Source organism: Malaclemys terrapin, chromosome 11 (genome assembly GCF_027887155.1).
Source record: "Malaclemys terrapin pileata isolate rMalTer1 chromosome 11, rMalTer1.hap1, whole genome shotgun sequence".
Classification (NCBI taxonomy): Eukaryota; Metazoa; Chordata; order Testudines; family Emydidae; genus Malaclemys; species Malaclemys terrapin.
The window spans coordinates 75543235-75561041 of NC_071515.1; the positions used below are offsets into that span (position 1 = coordinate 75543235).

The window sequence follows — 17807 nt, forward strand, 5'->3', positions numbered from 1 at the left end:
CACAGTTTAACACCTTTATAATCATGGCCTTGAAGCCTGGGAGGAAGTAGCCAGCACCTTTAGTAAACACCAAGGACCAGATCTTCATTGGTATAGACTGGCATAGCTCCATTGACTTCAGTGTCGTTAAACTAATTTATGTCAGCTGAGGAGCAGGCTTTCCATTCACTTGGGGGGGGAAAAAATCAGAAAAAGGACACAGACTTCCCCTGAATAATAATAAGAAAGAACAAACCATGCTGATTGGATTTGTTCTTGTTGTACTTAAGGGCAGCATATCTTGATGTTTACAGACTTCTGTTACAAGAAGTTCTAAACTTTATTAGAGATACAGTTTCACATTTTTTAAAATAAGTGTTCAGCAAATGATGCAACAGGATTTTTTTATTTCAACAAATCTTCTGTTTTTATTGTTTAAGAGGAAAGAAATACGAGAAACGACACATTGAGGTGTTTACAGACCTTAGCAGTCCCTTCAGTGAGGATCAGCTGGAAATTATTATCGCTAACTTGAAGAAAACAGGAATCTCACTGCAATTTTTGTAAGTGTGGAAATGGCTCTAAAGCATCTTCATAGCTCTATGCCATTTTCTTTACATAATTACAGCCATCTTAAATTGTCTGCTGTTGCGGTAAGTGCTGTGGTTTGGTGTAAAGGGGCCACTCCCTGTAATAATATTATTATTTGAATTACTGTAGTGCCTAGGAATCACGGAACAGGACCTCGTTGTGCTAGGCGCTGTACAAATTCAAAAATAAAAAGATGGCCTCTTCCCCAAAGAGCTGGCAATCTCAATATAAAACAAGAGACAATAGAGACAGCCAGACAGACGGGGGGAATACAAGGAAACAATAAGACAGTATTGGTCAGTATGATAGGCAGTAGTCTCAGCACGCCAGCAGCCTATTCTCAGTTTTTTTTTGTAAACATCACAGAAAAGGAGGCTAATGAGGTAACTTTGTGGATTTTTATGGGGAGCTCCTCCCAAGCATGAGGGGCAGCACGAAAGAAAGCACAAAGGTGCCTGTTTGAAAATTAAACAAGTAGGAAAATTAACAGTAGAAAATATACAGGTATTGTCAGGGAGATGGAATAGATCACCTCACAGGTCTTTTTCTAGTCAGGCTTCTGTTATTCTTAGGTAACTTAATGACATTGTTTGGGGTACAGGAAAATATCATTTCATCTAGAGATGCTAGTTAAACTCTAACCCAGACTTGTACCATATGGGAGAATGTCAGTTTTATTCATGAATTCACCAGCTATTACAGGCTATTAAAATCTCAGACAGAATAACAGTTATTACAGGAATGACTAATAGCACAGCTATAATTAAGGGATTGGGAGGGTACTCTTTGCTGGGGTTTAGAACTGACATTTGAAAGGGCATCAGGCTGAAGAAAGAGTCAATCCAGATGCAATTTTTGTCTCTCTTTTTTTTTTAATCATCCAAAATGATTTAGTTGTTTTAGTTAAGTAGCAAAATAAATTAACTGTTTTTAATTGTATTCTTAGCTTGCCATTTCCAGTGGATGATGAAGAGGGAAGAGGGGATACAGGTGATGGTCGACATTCTGATATGTACAGAAACTCTTTTCCAAGGAAGGGCTTAACCGAGCAGCAGAAAGAAGGCATCTGTATGGTGAGAAAATTGATGTTTGCTTTAGAGGAAGAAGGAGGCCTGGATGAAATTTACACTTTCAGGTAAACTTGATTACTCCCCTTTCAGATGCTGGAAGTTAAGTTTCTTATTTCATCCACCAAAAGCTTTAATGAATGAGGTGGCACTTTGTAGTTGTGTAACTTATCACACATTTGGGTCCCTTAAATCAACTTCAGTGGCTTTGATTCAAAGAACAGATAAGAGAATTATAAGATACAATGGAAAGTGAATTTTCCTTCATATGGTACTCTCTTTATAGAAAGTATCCCTTATTCCTCCTGTGTCTTGTGTTCCTCAGAATGTTTTAAGGAGGGTGATCCTCTAAATGAGACTTCAAAAACATATTGAATGTAAGGTATTTAGAAGATAAATGCTATTTTAGAATGCGTGTGCAGTGCATGTAAAGCATTTGCGCATAATGGTAGCCCTTTTTTCCTGGTCTCAGATTGGTTGCAGATCAACTAGTTTATCAAACTCCCCCAGACAGATTGTGACTGATGCTTGCTTCTTGAAGCTCATGGCTTATTAGCGAACTGCTGTGCCATTGTGTCTAACAATAGACTGTTTCAGTCGAATTGCTAATGCAAGGATAGAAAGATGGTTTTACATTTTGGTGTCTCCACAGTGAAACAATAAAAATGTGTGTGTATCTTAGAAACACTGCAGTGGCTGCTATGCCTGAGACTTCTCCCCGACAGGTGGTTTAGACTGGTAACTTCCTCCCCTTATTCTGCCCCAAAATAATAATAATAATATATGGAGCTATACCTATCTCCTAGAACTGGAAGGGACCTTGAAAGGTCATTGAGTCCAGCCCCCTGCCTTCACTAGCAGGACTAAGTATTGATTTTTGCCCCAGATCCCTAAGTGGCCCCCTCAAGGATTGAACTCACAACCCTGGGTTTAGCAGGCCAGTGCTCAAACCCTGAGCTATCCCTTCCCCCCAACTTATCATTTGGTCCCTCTCTCCTTTTGTAGCCATTATATATTTTTCCTCATTTTGGCCTCCATAGCTGGTTAGAGTATGTTATATGAGAAGGGAAATTTAGACCCTTTATTTCTGAGGAAATATATCACCACTGCTACATATTTATTTTCTATTTGCCTACAAAGCAGCCTGAGATTTTTCCATGGCAATAAAAACAGGCTTTGTTGCTGCACCCCAAAGCCAAACAAAACAATATATTTTTGATCATGATTATCCTTTCGGATAATCCATGTGCATGAAACGATCAGGTGTTCTAAGTTTCCCCTCCCCCAGCCTCCTTTCTCAGTCACTGTGGACAATACCACTATCCGGCCTGTCACTCAGGCCTGTAACCTGGGCATCAGCTTTGACTTGGACCTTTCTTTAGGTCCTCACCTCAGGCTATATCTAAATCTTGCAGATTCTTTTTGCATAATGCCTCTTAGCATGTAGCCTTTCTTAGTCAGTCACACAGCTAAAACTTTGATGCAGGCTCTCATCGTCCCGCTTCTTAATTACTGCAGCATCCTTTTTTCTGGCCCTGACAAATGGAGTCTTACCCCACTCATCCATTCTGTCTATAGCCATCTGTTGTGTTGTCTCTTGTCTTATACATAGATTATACAGGCTCTTTGGGGCAGGCACCGTCTTTCTGGTCTGTGTTTGTACAGCATCTAGCCCAATGGGGTCCTGTTCCTTCACTAGGGCTCCTAGGAGCTATTGTAATACAAATAATAAATGTCTCTTTTATCTTTACCTTTCCTATCCTGGGCTATAAATGCAGTACATCCCTGCTTACTCCCTGGTTGCAGGGGAGGTCTGAAACCTTTGGATAAATGGGGGTTTGGCTAACAGATTAAAGCTTTAGTGCAGTTTAAGTTGTTTAAGGATATATGAGGCTTTAGATCAGTTTTTTCAGCTTTTATAAAGCAGCCTTGCAAAACTGTCATGAAAATTTTAGCAACCTCGACACAATAGCTCCTTTCCTCTTTTTGCTATGCTGCTGATCAAAAATAATTTTACCCTCTATGAAAATAAATAATTTATTCAAGCAGATGAGCAAGTAGAATTTTGTAATATCGTTTTAAGGTCTGATATTGATTTGAACTGGGGGGCGGGAAAAGTCCAGAAACACAATGTGGGACCAAGAAGGCTGGCTACAGGGCTAGAGGCATTTATGCTGTCCTTAGGCTTTTTTTAAAATGCAAGTTTATCAAAGTCCACATGTGTGTAGATATGGAGATGTGTATTATTCAGTAATCAATTAACTATTAGTCTATGCTGTCTGCAAGTCTACAAGGGCAAAATTTGCTAATGGACTTGGTCTTCACTGATCGGGGAGAACTGTGAATCTGTTTCTTCTAAAAAACATAGGAAATTAAATCTAAAGAACTCTGTTAATACAGAATTAAGGTAGCACAATTAAGCATTAAAAAGTTAAGAAATGTAAAAGTTAAAGTTGAGTGTTTTACTTTAACTTTGCCCCTGGAGTGTATGAATTATAATAGTTTTAATTACATGGACACAGGTTTTTAAATTCACATGTAACTTAGGTTGTACAAAATACTATTGAATTATCTTGCATTATTTGATATGACTGTGGCTATGTCTGTATTGCCAAAAGGATGTATTTTTTACAGTGGGATAGCTAACGTGTTAGGTAGTTAAAACCTAATGGGGACAAGATGCAGGTAGTTTTTACTGCATTGTGGCTAGGTGAGGTCAACATTATACTCCCCAGCTATGGTTGACCTCTCCTAGCTACATTGCTGTAAAAACTACATAGCCTTGTCTCCACTAGGATTTTACAGCAAGATAACTACTATCTCACAGTAAAAACATGCCTTTTTTGGTTGTGAAGACACGTCTTTGTGATCATATAGAAGATGTAATGTAATAAATATTCCCTGAGCTAAAACTGTATTTTTAATCTTAATTTTCACATTTTCTGACTTTGAGCTGTTAAACCTTATGCAATGTTGTGTTAACAGTTTTGTACTTTTAATGTATAGTCATTTAAAAGAATCTTTTTTTGCCTTATAAGGTTTTTTATTTGCTGTTTGGCTTAGAGATATTCGAAGTAGCTGGCTTTATCCTAACTGAGCTGCGAAAAGAATGTGTATTCATTAACAACTTATTAAAAATGTGGGGAGTGCTAATTACCAAACAAACAAAATAATGTTAATTAAAACAGGATTCTTTATTCTTTCATCTCCAGCCCAGGCAACATCTTACCAGTGAGAGGTGTCTTTTATAATTTGGGCTGTTCAGCTAGCTAAATTACTTAATTGGGTTAATGTTAGCTAACTGCAAAATGCTTCCTAAACAACTGTGTAATCTCTTCCTCCCCCTAAGCGCTGACATACTGTCTTTAACCTTAATATCATAGAGCCATAGAGATTTTAGATGGAAAACACCTACTAGGTCACATTCTCTGCCCCCTTCTTACTATGATCAGTAACAGGAATGTTCAGTATAGTTTATTTTCTAGTGCTTTGTGCAAGCCAAGCCAAACCAGTTGGGCTTCCACCCTTTCCTGAGGAGTTTGCATTTTCTGGATTGTTTTATTTCAGTGTATCAAAGAATTCGTCTCTGTTTTTTTTTTTATTCTTTAATTTAGAGAGAGCCTGGAGCGTCTTTCAATGTTTAAGAAAATCGAAAGAAGACCTATGGCTTGGCCCTGCCAGCTAACTATAGGTTCTAATCTGTCTATAAGGATTGTGGCATACAAATCAGTAAGTTACTAAAATCACATATTTAAGTATATATTGGCAGGAGCATAGTTAGCTGCACCTTCATTTTTTCCTTAAAGACAAGAAAATTAAATACCTTAAGATAGATGAAGAAAAACATTATGGTGAGATTTTACATGAGCACAAACCAATAAATCTAACGTTCTAGTTCTCACAGCAACCATAACTTTGCCATATTAGACATGCATGTTAAAGCATTCAAGATAACAATATTCAGAAAGAGAAGGTAATTCCTATCCACAATGTGACATTTAATTGTATAAAGTTTACAAACCTGATTTAGGGTGCTGCATTCACGTGGAGCTTTCCAACTGCCTGTCTCTGAAATGCCCAGAAGTGAATGAGGCTTAATATTTTCCTTATTTCTTGGGAAATTGCACTTTTTTTTAGAAATAGTAACAAAGATACCCTCAATTTGAAATCACATTTGTGGACATAAATGTTTTACTTACTGTTGTTCCAAATCACATGTAAGATTATAATAACTTTAAAAGATTAGTGAAAATATTTTCTCTCTTTTTTTCAGTGTTTGCTTTGTGCAATTTGACAGGACCTTACATATAGTCAGTTTCAGTGTTCAGTCAGTCTGTTTCCCCTATTGTTTGTGTGGGTCTTTCACACAGCAATAAGAGGAAAAACACTTTAAAACTAGGAAAACGTGTAACACCACAGCTGCCTGTCATGTAAATAATAGCTAGGCAGCCATGTAGTTCAGTCATACTGACGTGATTTTAGTGAAATAGAGTTTAACTGGTTCATCACCTGAACCTAAAAATAGGATTCTCTTCAATATTCTGTTGCTTCAAGGCGAAATATTCTAATTTAGTAATATGCCTGATGTCTAGAAGGTGGATTTATTAGGCTTGGGTAAAGTCTAATCACTATAGGCTTCCCTTGCCAGCTTCCTGTTTCTCCTCATTTATAATAATTATTATTATTATAATTATTTTATTATGGTATTGTGCTAGGCACTATACTAAGGCAGAGTAAGAGACAGTCCCTACCCCAAACAGTTTACAATTTAAATAGGCAAGACAAGCAAGGGTTGGAGGGAAATGAGAGCCATTTGTTTAATCTGAAATGAGAATTGTCAATATGAGTAGAGCACTAGTGGTGATCGGAGTAGCAAATGCTTTTTATGACCCAGCACTTGGTCAAGAGAAATGATTCTAGGAATTGATTCTCATGTTGTGGTGGGGACCCATCCCCAAATGAGATTTAAATATTCCTTTTCTTTCAATGTTGACACAAAGCTCGCTGAAGAGAAGCTGAAAAAGTCCTGGACTGTTGTAGATGCCAAGACCTTAAAAAAAGAAGATGTGCAAAAAGAGACTGTCTACTGTTTGAACGATGATGATGAAACAGAAGTTCCGAAAGATGATCTTGTTCAAGGTATGGGTTATTCTCTCTGTGCCCTCTTAAAATATTTTGGCTTAAATTGTAGAACTTGTTCTCCTAAGACACTTAAATGTATTTGAAAATTCCACCCTTAGGTGCCTAAAGATGGATTTAGAAGTCGAACTGTGGCCTTAGACTGTAAACCCTTGGGGGTAGGGAGCTTATCATCTTGGATATCTGTAAAATTCGTATTGTTGCCACGGTAGCTAGAGCTGCATGTTTTTTACAAAGACAAAATAACACAAAATAAAACAACAACAAAAATGGATAAAGCAAAATAAAACAAAAAAACTCATCCTGCAGTTGTGGCTCCTGGCGCACTAGGTCACAGTGACACTTCATCATGACCAGCATGTAATGGATGGAGGGGTGGCCGGGCCAAATCCGAGCAGTGCTATGACCCCGTGCGCCAGGTCCAAATACCTGGAGCAGGAAGCCAGGCCTATCCCCGCAGGACCAGAGCCACCACTGCAGGGTGAGTGAGAGGTGGGCTCACTCTCCAATCCCCACCTCCTCCAGAATTCCCAACACCCCCTACACTCTCCTTCCCCCACCATCTTCTGTGTGAATAAAATGTGTAACACGAAATAACACAAAATAACCCCCCCACATCCCAAAATTATAAAAAATAAAAGAATTTCAAAGAACTCTAATTATTGCAATAATAATAATGCCAGGTAGGAACTCGAAGGCAGTGTAGCAGTTCCCAAGCTGCGCTCTGTGGAGCACTTGTGCTCCATGGTGGATGAGCTGGTGGATGGTGCTGATTCTTCTTGTTTCCCGCTGTTAAATTGCATCAGAATATATCTAAAAATATATCAAATACTTTCCTACTGTTATAGCAGTTGCTTGCATGAAAAAGTATGTGCCACAAGGATATTATACAATTGTGAATGGAAGGTGCTGTGGTCTCTGTGATAATGAAAAGAAGGGGGTGTTTAGGGGATAATCTTTCTGTTAGATGTGGTTCTCACCATGAAAAAGTTTGAGAATTAGCTTTACCATTTAGACTAAAAGGAGGTTTGAGGTGCCACGGTGACGGAATGCAGGATAGTAGTCACAGCATGTAAATTTCTGTTTTGCATAATTTAGTTTCTCTTTGGATGCAAATAATTCAATTTCTTAGATGAATAAAGGCACATTATCAACTTGAAATACAGTCCGTTTTCAAAAATGTGAGTTAAAAATTGTTTCAGGTGCTATATCTGCTTCTCAGTCTCCCTGGGTATGTCTACACAGCAAAGAAAAACCAGCATCTGGCTTGTGCCAGCTGGCTTGGGCTTGTGGGGCTGTTTCATTGCTGTGTAGACTTCCGAGCTTGGGCTGGAGCCTGGGCTCTAGGACCCTATGAGGTGGGAGGGTCCCAGAGTTTGGGCTCCAGCCTGAGCCCACACAGCAATGAAACAGAGCCACAAGCCCAAGTCGGCTGGCACTGGCCAGCCGCGGGTGTCTAGTTGCTATGTGGACACACTATTATCAGTCACATTTTGCTATTTTAAAAATGTTTTTCTTTCCCTTGGTGCTGTTTAAAAGTCCTACACAAATGGGGGAAATAGAATAATTATACAGGGGAGACAGTACAAATGACTACAGAAAGTCAAGTGCACAAAGTAAACTGAAAAAATAGAAATATCATTTTTCTCTTTCAACTTTAACTAGTAATCTTAGGTGTTATTTGTAACTGTAGTAGGTTAAAAATGTTCGTACATCTGTGTGATTTTTCAGTTGACTGTCTCTTTAAGCAGAGATGAAGTAATTATGAAAAAAGCTAGTAAGTAATGTTAATTTAGTGTTCTATGCATGTTTCATAATTTCAAACTTAAAAAAAATCTGCTTACGTTATAGGGTAGATTTTAGGTAGGGTTCTCTTTGAATTCCACAGCATCTTTTCCTGCTAAATTATTGCCCTCACTCCAGTTAATTTGGGGACACTTTCTCTTTCCTTCAGTATGCTTAAATGTTTCATTTAATTGCCATGACTTCAGTGAGAGCAGGATTGGCCCATAAATATGGATCTATCCATGTAGACTTAGTAGAGCGGAGGTACATTTATTTGCCTGTTAGTAGTAGTTCTCTAAGATGGCACTGTCCTTGGATCTAAACTAACTCACCTCTTGATAGTTTTTATATTTTGGGGTTTGATTAATAGACTTTAAGGCCAGAACTGACCATTATGATAATCTAATCTGACCTCCATCATAACAATGGGATTTTACCCAGCGATTCCTGCACCAAGCCCACATGTTGTGGTTGAGCTACAGAATATTTTTAAAAAGAGGCTAGAAGTTTAAAATGTTGGTAACAAGGCTATGATGTGTTATAATATATTAAAACTCTCTCGAGCCTTCCTCACCCTAAAGCTGCTGCCTGCTTCCTCAAGCAGGCTCAGAACATTCTAGAAAACTTCGAGCATTCCTGACCTCCCTCTGCTGAAGTCCTGATCTGTGAATGCCTGTCAGATACTTTCTTCAGAGAAAAGCAGTAGTAAATAGTTACAATTTACCTTTGATTCCAATCTCAAAGTAAGCTAGAGAGACCAAAGATGTCTTCACCCAGTGGCCTGACATTCAACTGCAGTTAAAGAGCTCCTGATGTTTCATAGAAATTTTTGAAGAACGTTCTGTTTACAGAGTATTCTGCACATTAAGTGTGTTTTTTGAGTTTTGCTTCAGTTTGCTTTTTCATTTTCTTTTCAAATTCCTAAGGAAGAGTGCATGCAAAAAAGTTCTTCATTTTGGGATGTTCATCTGCTTCTGGTGTTTATTCCCCACCTGAAGACATCATCCTCAGGCTCTGACAGCATAATTAGCTAAACAGAAGCTAATTGTGGTATTGCAAGCAGAATATTGTAACTTCAGGTTGGGAACTAAGCAGCAAGAACAGGTGATACTCCTAAGAAACAAAGATCCTGATTTCATGCAAATATCCCTAGGAATAACAAACAAAGGAAGCAAAATACAGAAATAAACACTAGATCAACTAGTCTCTGTAGAGAAAGGTTTTTGCTTTTCCATGAGGCATTAGTAGGTCTTTAATATCCATTTTAATGACAGCTTTGTGGCTGAATTTTTTGTGGGTTCCTTTCTTTGAGTCTCCTGCTGATTTGTGTTTTATGTTTTTTCTATTTTTATTTGCAAGGAGTGCTCATGCTCTTTTTCACTGAGTATTGTTTTGTGAGTATAAGGTGTTGGGCAGTGTGTTAAGTACATTTTTTTTCTTTTCTGATCTCTGCAAAAGTAGGTACATTATGTAAAATGATGCACAAGGAGTGTAACTGTTTTTTGTGATTTGCAAATTGTGTCCATGGAGTGTGATTATTTTGTTAACAGGAGAAAGTAATTTGATATAAATTACAAAGTTAATCGTATGGGGTATAGCTGTGGGGCGTGCATGCGTTGTTAAAATATGCAGAGTGCTAATTTCCGTGTAAGAAATGTAGGCCCTTATGCTTACCAGATGCTCATCTCTTGTTCTCCAGGGTTCCGCTATGGGAGCGATATAGTTCCTTTCTCTAAAGTAGATGAGGAGCAAATGAAATACAAAACCGAAGCAAAGTGCTTTTCAGTATTAGGATTCAGCAGATCATCTCAGGTGCAGTATTGAACTTCTTCCCACTCAATTACTGGATAACTGTTGAATATAGGTCAGAGTCACCAGGGGACAATGATGCTGTGCTATGCTCCAGTGAACAGGTGCATGTTGTGTGGGCGGATGCTATTAGATGTGCAGGGAGAATTCACATTTGTCATGTCCAGTGAATCTGGACTCCATATAGGTCACTATAAAGGTGGCATTTGGGCGAGGTTCATCGTTGTGGCCTCTGGCTCACGATTATACAGAGCCAGTGGTCACAAATCCGAATGCAGGGGTGGCGGATGTAGTGCAATCCCTATTTTAGCCCAGGAGCTGAAGTAGTGGATGAAGAAGAAGCTTCAGAATTTCCCCACCCTCTGCCAGTGGCAAGGAAGTGGATTCCTCCTTCCCCAGTCCCTGGTTAGTTCCCTGCACGAAATCCTCTGGCTTTGTCCAAGTCTGTGTGTTGATTTCACCGCACTAGCAATAGAAGCTCGCCAATGTTTGAGAACTCTTGGAAACTAAGTGTCTTAATTCTCGTAGGATTAAGTTATGAGCTGTGGTTTTCCTCTTGTTTTCATTAAAGTAACAATAATTAAACGAAGTGATTGGTTCACAAAATTAGGGCTCAGAAGCAGTAAGTATAGGAAGATGATTATATATCTTTTAAAAGTAGATACATACACTATAGAGAGACATTAAAGAGTGTTTGTGGATATATTCGAACTCTTTTTATTGGAAGCATTCATTTTGCCATTCATCGTCATGGCATCTGGGAGCCTTACAAGGCTTAAGATGAGACATTCCCTATCTCAGTAAGAAACCAAACACTTTGCCTTCCTGCTATCTACAACTTTGGCAATCAGCTTGGAAAGCAGGATTTAATCATTTGGGAAGTCCTGGACAAGGAGATATCTTGCCTCATGTTCTAAAAGTGGAATATACACATATGCATACACATGAGAGCAGGAAATTTTAAGCTGGCACTACTCTTCCCTTTCCAGGAGAACCCTGATAGTGGTTATGGGCATCTACGCATCCTCCTGGAGTCCTCCGGGGTCAGTCAAGTTACTTCTTTTATTCACTATCCATGGTGAAGTCATTGGGGGGGGATCATAAGATACTGAGCCTCAGTGCTAGCAGTATGCTGAATGCTCCCAAATCTACTCTGTCTTGTCAAGCTTCCCAGATGTTACACTGCCTTGGCAAAATAGGAACCTGTATGAAAAGCAGAAGGATCATTAGCCATCCCCACTAAAACAGAGGGCAATACATAGAGAGCAGTCAGATGCTGTAACAGCCTCAATCTTGCTAGAGGTGTCCGTGAACTCTGTTATAACAGCAGTGGTCCAAAACCAGGGGCGGCTCTAGCTTTTTTGCCGCCCCAAGCTCGGCAGGCAGGCAGGCTAGCTTCGGCAGCATGCCTGCGGGAGGTCCCTGGTCCCGCGGATTCGGCGGCATGCCTGCGGGAGGTCCCCGGTCCCGCGGATTCGGCGGCATGCCTGCAGGAGGTCCCCGGTCCCGCGGATTCGGCGGCATGCCTGCAGGAGGTCCCTGGTCCTGCGGATTCGGCGGCATGCCTGCAGGAGGTCCACCGGTCCCGCAGCTTTGGCGTACCCGCTGCTGAATTGCCGCCAAAGCCGTGGGACCGGCGGACCTCCCGCAGGCATGCCACCGAAGGCTGCCTGACTGCCGCCCTTGCAGGGACCGGCAGGGCCCCCCCCGCGGCTTGCCGCCCCAGGTACGCGCTTGGAGCACTGGTGCCTGGAGCCGCTGCTGTCCAAAACATCTTTGACTAGACAGGAGTTTGTGCCATTTCCTTTCATATGCGAATCTAGTTACAAAATCCCAAACCCTAATCCCCTCTAGACTGGATTATTATAACATGCTCTGATCATGTGGGCACCCAGAAAGTAAAGCTGCTACTCTATGCGGTTGCCTTTCTGCTAAGCAAGACAGACCAGTGAGAACACACTGCGCTAGGTCTTCACAGACGTCGTTGCTGGTCCCGTTCTGAGTCCAGTTCAAGATTCTGAATAGCTAAAGTCCCTTATTTGTCATAGAAAGGCCTCCCCTTCCATCTCCTCCTGATTTGGTGGTCCTGACCATGACACTGCTCCTGTTCCCCTGCTCCTCCTTTTATCTTCACTCAGGCCTTGTCTACACTACGAGAGTAGTTCGATTTTACTTAAATCGAATTTTTGGAATCGATATTGCAAAGTCGAACGTGTGTGTCCACACTAAGGACAGTAATTCGACTTTGTGAGTCCACACTAACGGGGAAAGCGTCGACATTGGAAGCTGTGCACTGTGGGCAGCTATCCCACAGTTCCCGGAGTCCCCGCTGCCCATTGGAATTCTGGGTGGAGCCGCAAATGCCTTCTGGGTAAAAAAAATGTGTCCAGGGTGCTTTTGGGTAACTGTCGTCATCCGTCCATCACTCCCGCCCTCCCTCCCTGAAAGCGCCGGCGGGAAATCAGTTCGCGCACTTTTCTAGTCAGTGACAGCGCGGACGCCACAGCACTGCGAGCATGGAGCACACTGCGACCATCGCTGCAGTTGTGGCCGCTCTCAACGCCTCGCAGCTTATCATACACCTTTCCCTGAGGCAGATGCAGATAAGTCAGGCGAGGAGGCTACGTCACCGCGGTGATGGCCTGAAGTCTGAGAGTAGCACAGACCTCTCAGAAAGCAGGGGACCCAGCGCCGAGGACATCACGGTCGCAATGGGTCATGTTGATGCCGTGGAACGGCGATTCTGGGCATGGGAAACAAGCACTGAGTGGTGGGACCGCATAGTGCTGCAGGTCTGGGATGAATCCCAGTGGCTGCGAAACTTTCGCATGCGGAAGGGAACTTTCCTGGAACTTTGTGAGTTGCTGTCCCCTGCCCTGAAGCGCAATGACACCCGGATGCGAGTAGCCCTGACTGTCCAGAAGCGAGTGGCCATAGCCCTCTGGAAGCTTGCAACGCCAGACAGCTACCGGTCAGTCGCGAACCAGTTTGGGGTGGGCAAATCTACTGTGGGGGTTGTTGTGATGCAAGTAGCCAAGGCAATCGTTGATGTACTGCTGCCAAAGGTAGTGACCCTGGGAAACGTGGAGGCGATCATAGATGGCTTCGCAGCGATGGGATTCCCAAACTGCGGTGGGGCCATAGATGGAACTCACATCCCTATCCTGGCACCGGACCACCAGGCCAGCCAGTACATTAACAGAAAGGGCTACTTTTCCATGGTGCTGCAAGCACTGGTGGACCACAGGGGACGTTTTACCAACATCTACGTCGGATGGCCGGGCAAGGTTCATGACGCTCGTGTTTTCAGGAACTCTGGTCTGTTTAGACGGCTGCAGCAAGGTATTTACTTCCCGGACCACAAAATAACTGTTGGGGATGTGGAGATGCCTATAGTCATCCTCGGGGACCCAGCCTACCCGCTAATGCCCTGGCTCATGAAGCCCTATACTGGCGCCCTGGACAGTGAAAAAGAACTCTTCAACTACCGGCTGAGCAAGTGCAGAATGGTGGTGGAGTGTGCTTTTGGCCGTCTCAAGGGGAGATGGAGAAGCTTGCTGACTCGCTGTGATCTCAGCGAAACCAATATCCCCATTGTTATAGCAGCTTGCTGTGTGCTCCACAATCTCTGTGAGAGCAAGGGGGAGACCTTTATGGCGGGGTGGGAGGTTGAGGAAAATAGCCTGGCTTCTGATTACGCACAGCCAGACAGCCGGGCGATTAGAAGAGACCAGCGGGACGCGCTGTGCATCCGGGAGGCTTTGAAAGCTAGGTTCCTGAGTGAGCAGGGTAACCTGTGACTGTAAAGTTTGTGTACAGAGAAGCCGAACCTGCCCCCGTTTCTTTACCCAGTTAATGTTGACTATCCTCTCCAGTTACATACCCCCTTCTCCCCCCCTTCCAACACACGTTTCGAAATAAAATCAGTTCTACTTTGTTAATGAACACCGTTTTCTTTACTACTGTTTTCGCGGGAATTTTTTAAAACTGGGACGCGGATTGTGGTGCGGAGCGGGTGTAGTGTAGTGACGCAAAGAAAGCTTCTAAACTCAAGGATTGACAGGCTCCGCTGTGGTGGGCTGGTTCTTTCAACGGAGCCTGTCACCCCTCCTGATCGGGACTGTGTGTATGGGGGGGCTATGTGACTTTGTGGCAGGGGGAGGACGGTTACAGATCTCCTGCTGTGTGGCTCTGTGATCCTGCATAAGGACCGCCGCTTAAGATCTGTAACTGCCCTCCCCCGCCACAAAGTCACAGAGCAACCCACCCCCCACTACAGAACATGAAAACCACCTCCCAGACTGACCAGGGCAACTAGTCACTGCACTGTGTATGTGCCCTGCTGCTGTACCTGCCCCCGCCTATGTACCCTGCCAAAGGTGACTGTCCTGTCCAATTACCATCCCCCTTTCCCCCCCTCCTCCAAAAGAACATGATGGAAACATTAGTTAACAGAAACATATTTTTTATTATCAACTACACATGGAACTGGGAGGTGAAACTTGGACGGGGGCTTGTGTCAGGCGGGAAGGAAAGAACTTGTCAAATTTTGGGGAATGAGAGCCTTCTGCTACTAGAGCTCTCTGCAGGGGTGGAGTGAGAGTTAGCAGGGACTCTGCCGCCTCTCCTTCTGTGCACTTTGGGTGAGGGGGGTATGGGACTTGGTGGCGGGGGAGGGCGGTTAGAGATGGACTGCAGTGGGGCTCTGTCCTCCTGCCTCCGTTCCTGCAGAACATCCACAAGGCGCCGGAGCGTGTCCGTTTGCTCCCTCATTAGTCCAAGCAGGGTTTGAGTCGCCTGCTGGTCTTCCTGCCGCCACCTCTCCTCCCGATCCATGTTTGCTTGCTGCATTTGGGACAAGTTCTCCCGCCACTGGGTCTGCTGTGCTGCCTGGGCTCGGGAGCAGGCCATAAGCTCTGAGAACATGTCCTCCCGTGTCCTCTTCTTCCTATGCCTAATCCTCGCTAGCCTCTGGGAGTGTGATGCCAGGCTAGGTTGTGAGACAGTCGCAGATGGGGCTGTGGGAATGGGAAAAAGGGAGTGAATTCCTCAGAAAGATAAATGTAGTTGTGAACAAAGAACATAGTCTTTCTCTGTGAACAAGACCATGCACAGCACCTATCACATGCGCACTCAGCACAAGGTCGAATTCTCGGCCTTCGCATTCAGTGCCTGGGGTCTTGCACAGCACATTTGAGAACCGTGTCAGGACAACGGAATTTCTGTTGCAGGCAGACATGGTAAGCCGTAGACTCGTGGCAGCTTAAAACTTTAATATTAGCAATGGCCTCATTTCACATTGAAATCAATGTCGGTCCCTGCTGCCAGCAATCCGGCAAGCAGGAACTCTGCTCCTGTCCCACACCCTCGCGGCTGTCCCCGGGAACGATCCCTTTCGGCTGCCCCTCTCCCGCCTCCACCGCGTGGCTGCAAACCAGCGGTTACAGTTCTGTAAAGGAACAGTAAAGCAGTCCCAACACTAACATTCTCCTACCTCATTCAAAGCAGGTCACCATGAGCGACATCACCCTCATGAGGATCTCTGACAGCGAGAAAGAGAGAATGCTCCGGGAAAGCCTCCAAAGACCAGGGCCGTATGCCGCCCTGCTGTGCAGAGCAATGATTCCCGAGTACTTGCTTGTCTCGTGGCGCGGCAACGTGTCGTACTACGGAGGACCCAATAAGGCCGCTCTCCCCAGGAACCTAATGCAACGGATTTCCAATTACCTCCAGGAGAGCTTCCTCGAGATGTCACAGGAGGATTTCTTTTCCATCCCCGGACATATAGACCGCATTTTACTCTAGCTGCTGTAGCAGTGACTAAACAGTAGAGCGGCTTGGGCAGGACAATCATGCAAAACTGGACATTGCTAGATTTTTTTTTCAATAGTTGCACTGCCCACGACTGAACCGTTAAGCGCCTAGGGCAAACTAATCATGAGAAACCCATTTTTTTAATTGTTAATATTCCTGTTCTGTTAAAAATAAATGTTTAGATGTTTACAACACTTACTGGCTGATCCTTCCCCAGATTCTGTGTCCGGGGTAACGGCTGGGGACGGTTGGTAGGGGATCTCTGTAAGGGTGATGAAGAGATCCTGGCTGTCGGGGAAACCAGCGTTGTGAGTGCTGTCGACTGCCTCGTCCACCTCTTCTCCTTCCTCATCTTCCTCGTCCGCTAACATGTCCGAGGATCCGGCCGTGGACAATATCCCATCCTCAGAGTCCACGGTCACTGGTGGGGTAGTGGTGGCGGCCGCACCTAGGATGGAATGCAGTGCCTCGTAGAAACGGGATGTCTGGGGATGGGATCCGGAGCGTCCGTTTGCCTCTTTGGTCTTCTGGTAGCCTTGTCTCAGCTCCTTGATTTTCACGCGGCACTGCCTTGCATCCCGGCTGTATCCTCTCTCTGACATGTCTTTAGAGATCTTCTCGTAGATCTTTGCATTCCGTTTCTTGGAGCGCAGCTCGGAAAGCACGGACTCATCACCCCACACAGCGATGAGATCCAAGACTTCCCGATCAGTCCATGCTGGGGCCCTCTTTCTATTCTGAGATTGCACGGCCATCACTGCTGGAGAGCTCTGCATCATTGCCAGTGCTGCTGAGCTCGCCACAATGTCCAGACAGGAAATGAGATTCAAACTGGCCAGACAGGAAAAGGAATTCAAATTCAAATTTTCCCGGGGCTTTTCCTGTGTGGCTGTTCAGAGCATCCGAGCTCGTACTGCTGTCCAGAGCGTCAACAGAGTGGTGCACTGTGGGATAGCTCCCGGAGCTATTAGCGTCGATTTCCATCCACACCTAGCCTAATTCGACATGGCCATGTCGAATTTAGCGCTACTCCCCTCGTCGGGGAGGAGTACAGAAGTTGAATTAAAGAGACCTCTATATCGAACTAAATACCTTCGCGGTGTGGACGGGTGCAGGGTTAATTCGATGTAACGGCGCTAACTTCGACATAAACGCCTAGTGTAGACCAGGCCTCAGAAACTTTCAGCTGGTCTGCCTCTCCCCTCCTTCTGGACCTCAGAACAAGTGGTATAGATTCTTGATGTATAATGCAAGACAAGCTATACCCATCTATACCAATATTTGAGTCATGAGACTTATCCCACCAAATCTCTGTGATGCCAAATAAATCATAATTCAGCTTATGGACTGATACTTCCAGTTCTTCCAGTTTGTTCCCCATACTCCTTGGATTTGTGTATAGACATATAGAGGCATATGCCCCTCTTGTTGCCCCTGTGATTCTCTTGTAATTTTCCATTTCCACCCCAACATTTAGCCCTCTATTGAAGTTACTTTTTTTATACCTACTTGTGGGCTTTTGTCATCTGCCCCTTTTGAACCTAGTTTAAAGCCCTCCTCGTTAAGCTGATGAGTTGTTGTGCAAAGATGCTTTTCCTCTTCGTGGTCAGATGGAATCTCTTC

At 43.7% G+C, this 17807-nt stretch overlaps 1 protein-coding gene across 1 annotated transcript in view; it reads left to right on the forward strand.

Annotated features, from left to right (window-relative positions):
* XRCC5 (X-ray repair cross complementing 5) overlaps positions 1-17807 on the forward strand; it is an 81314-nt gene that overhangs the window by 10933 nt on the left and 52574 nt on the right. The window contains exons 5-9 of the mRNA XM_054043940.1: positions 420-542; positions 1517-1705; positions 5252-5366; positions 6638-6776; positions 10261-10373. Coding sequence (XP_053899915.1) covers positions 420-542; positions 1517-1705; positions 5252-5366; positions 6638-6776; positions 10261-10373 — 679 coding nt within the window. The remainder of the gene's footprint in view (positions 1-419; positions 543-1516; positions 1706-5251; positions 5367-6637; positions 6777-10260; positions 10374-17807) is intronic.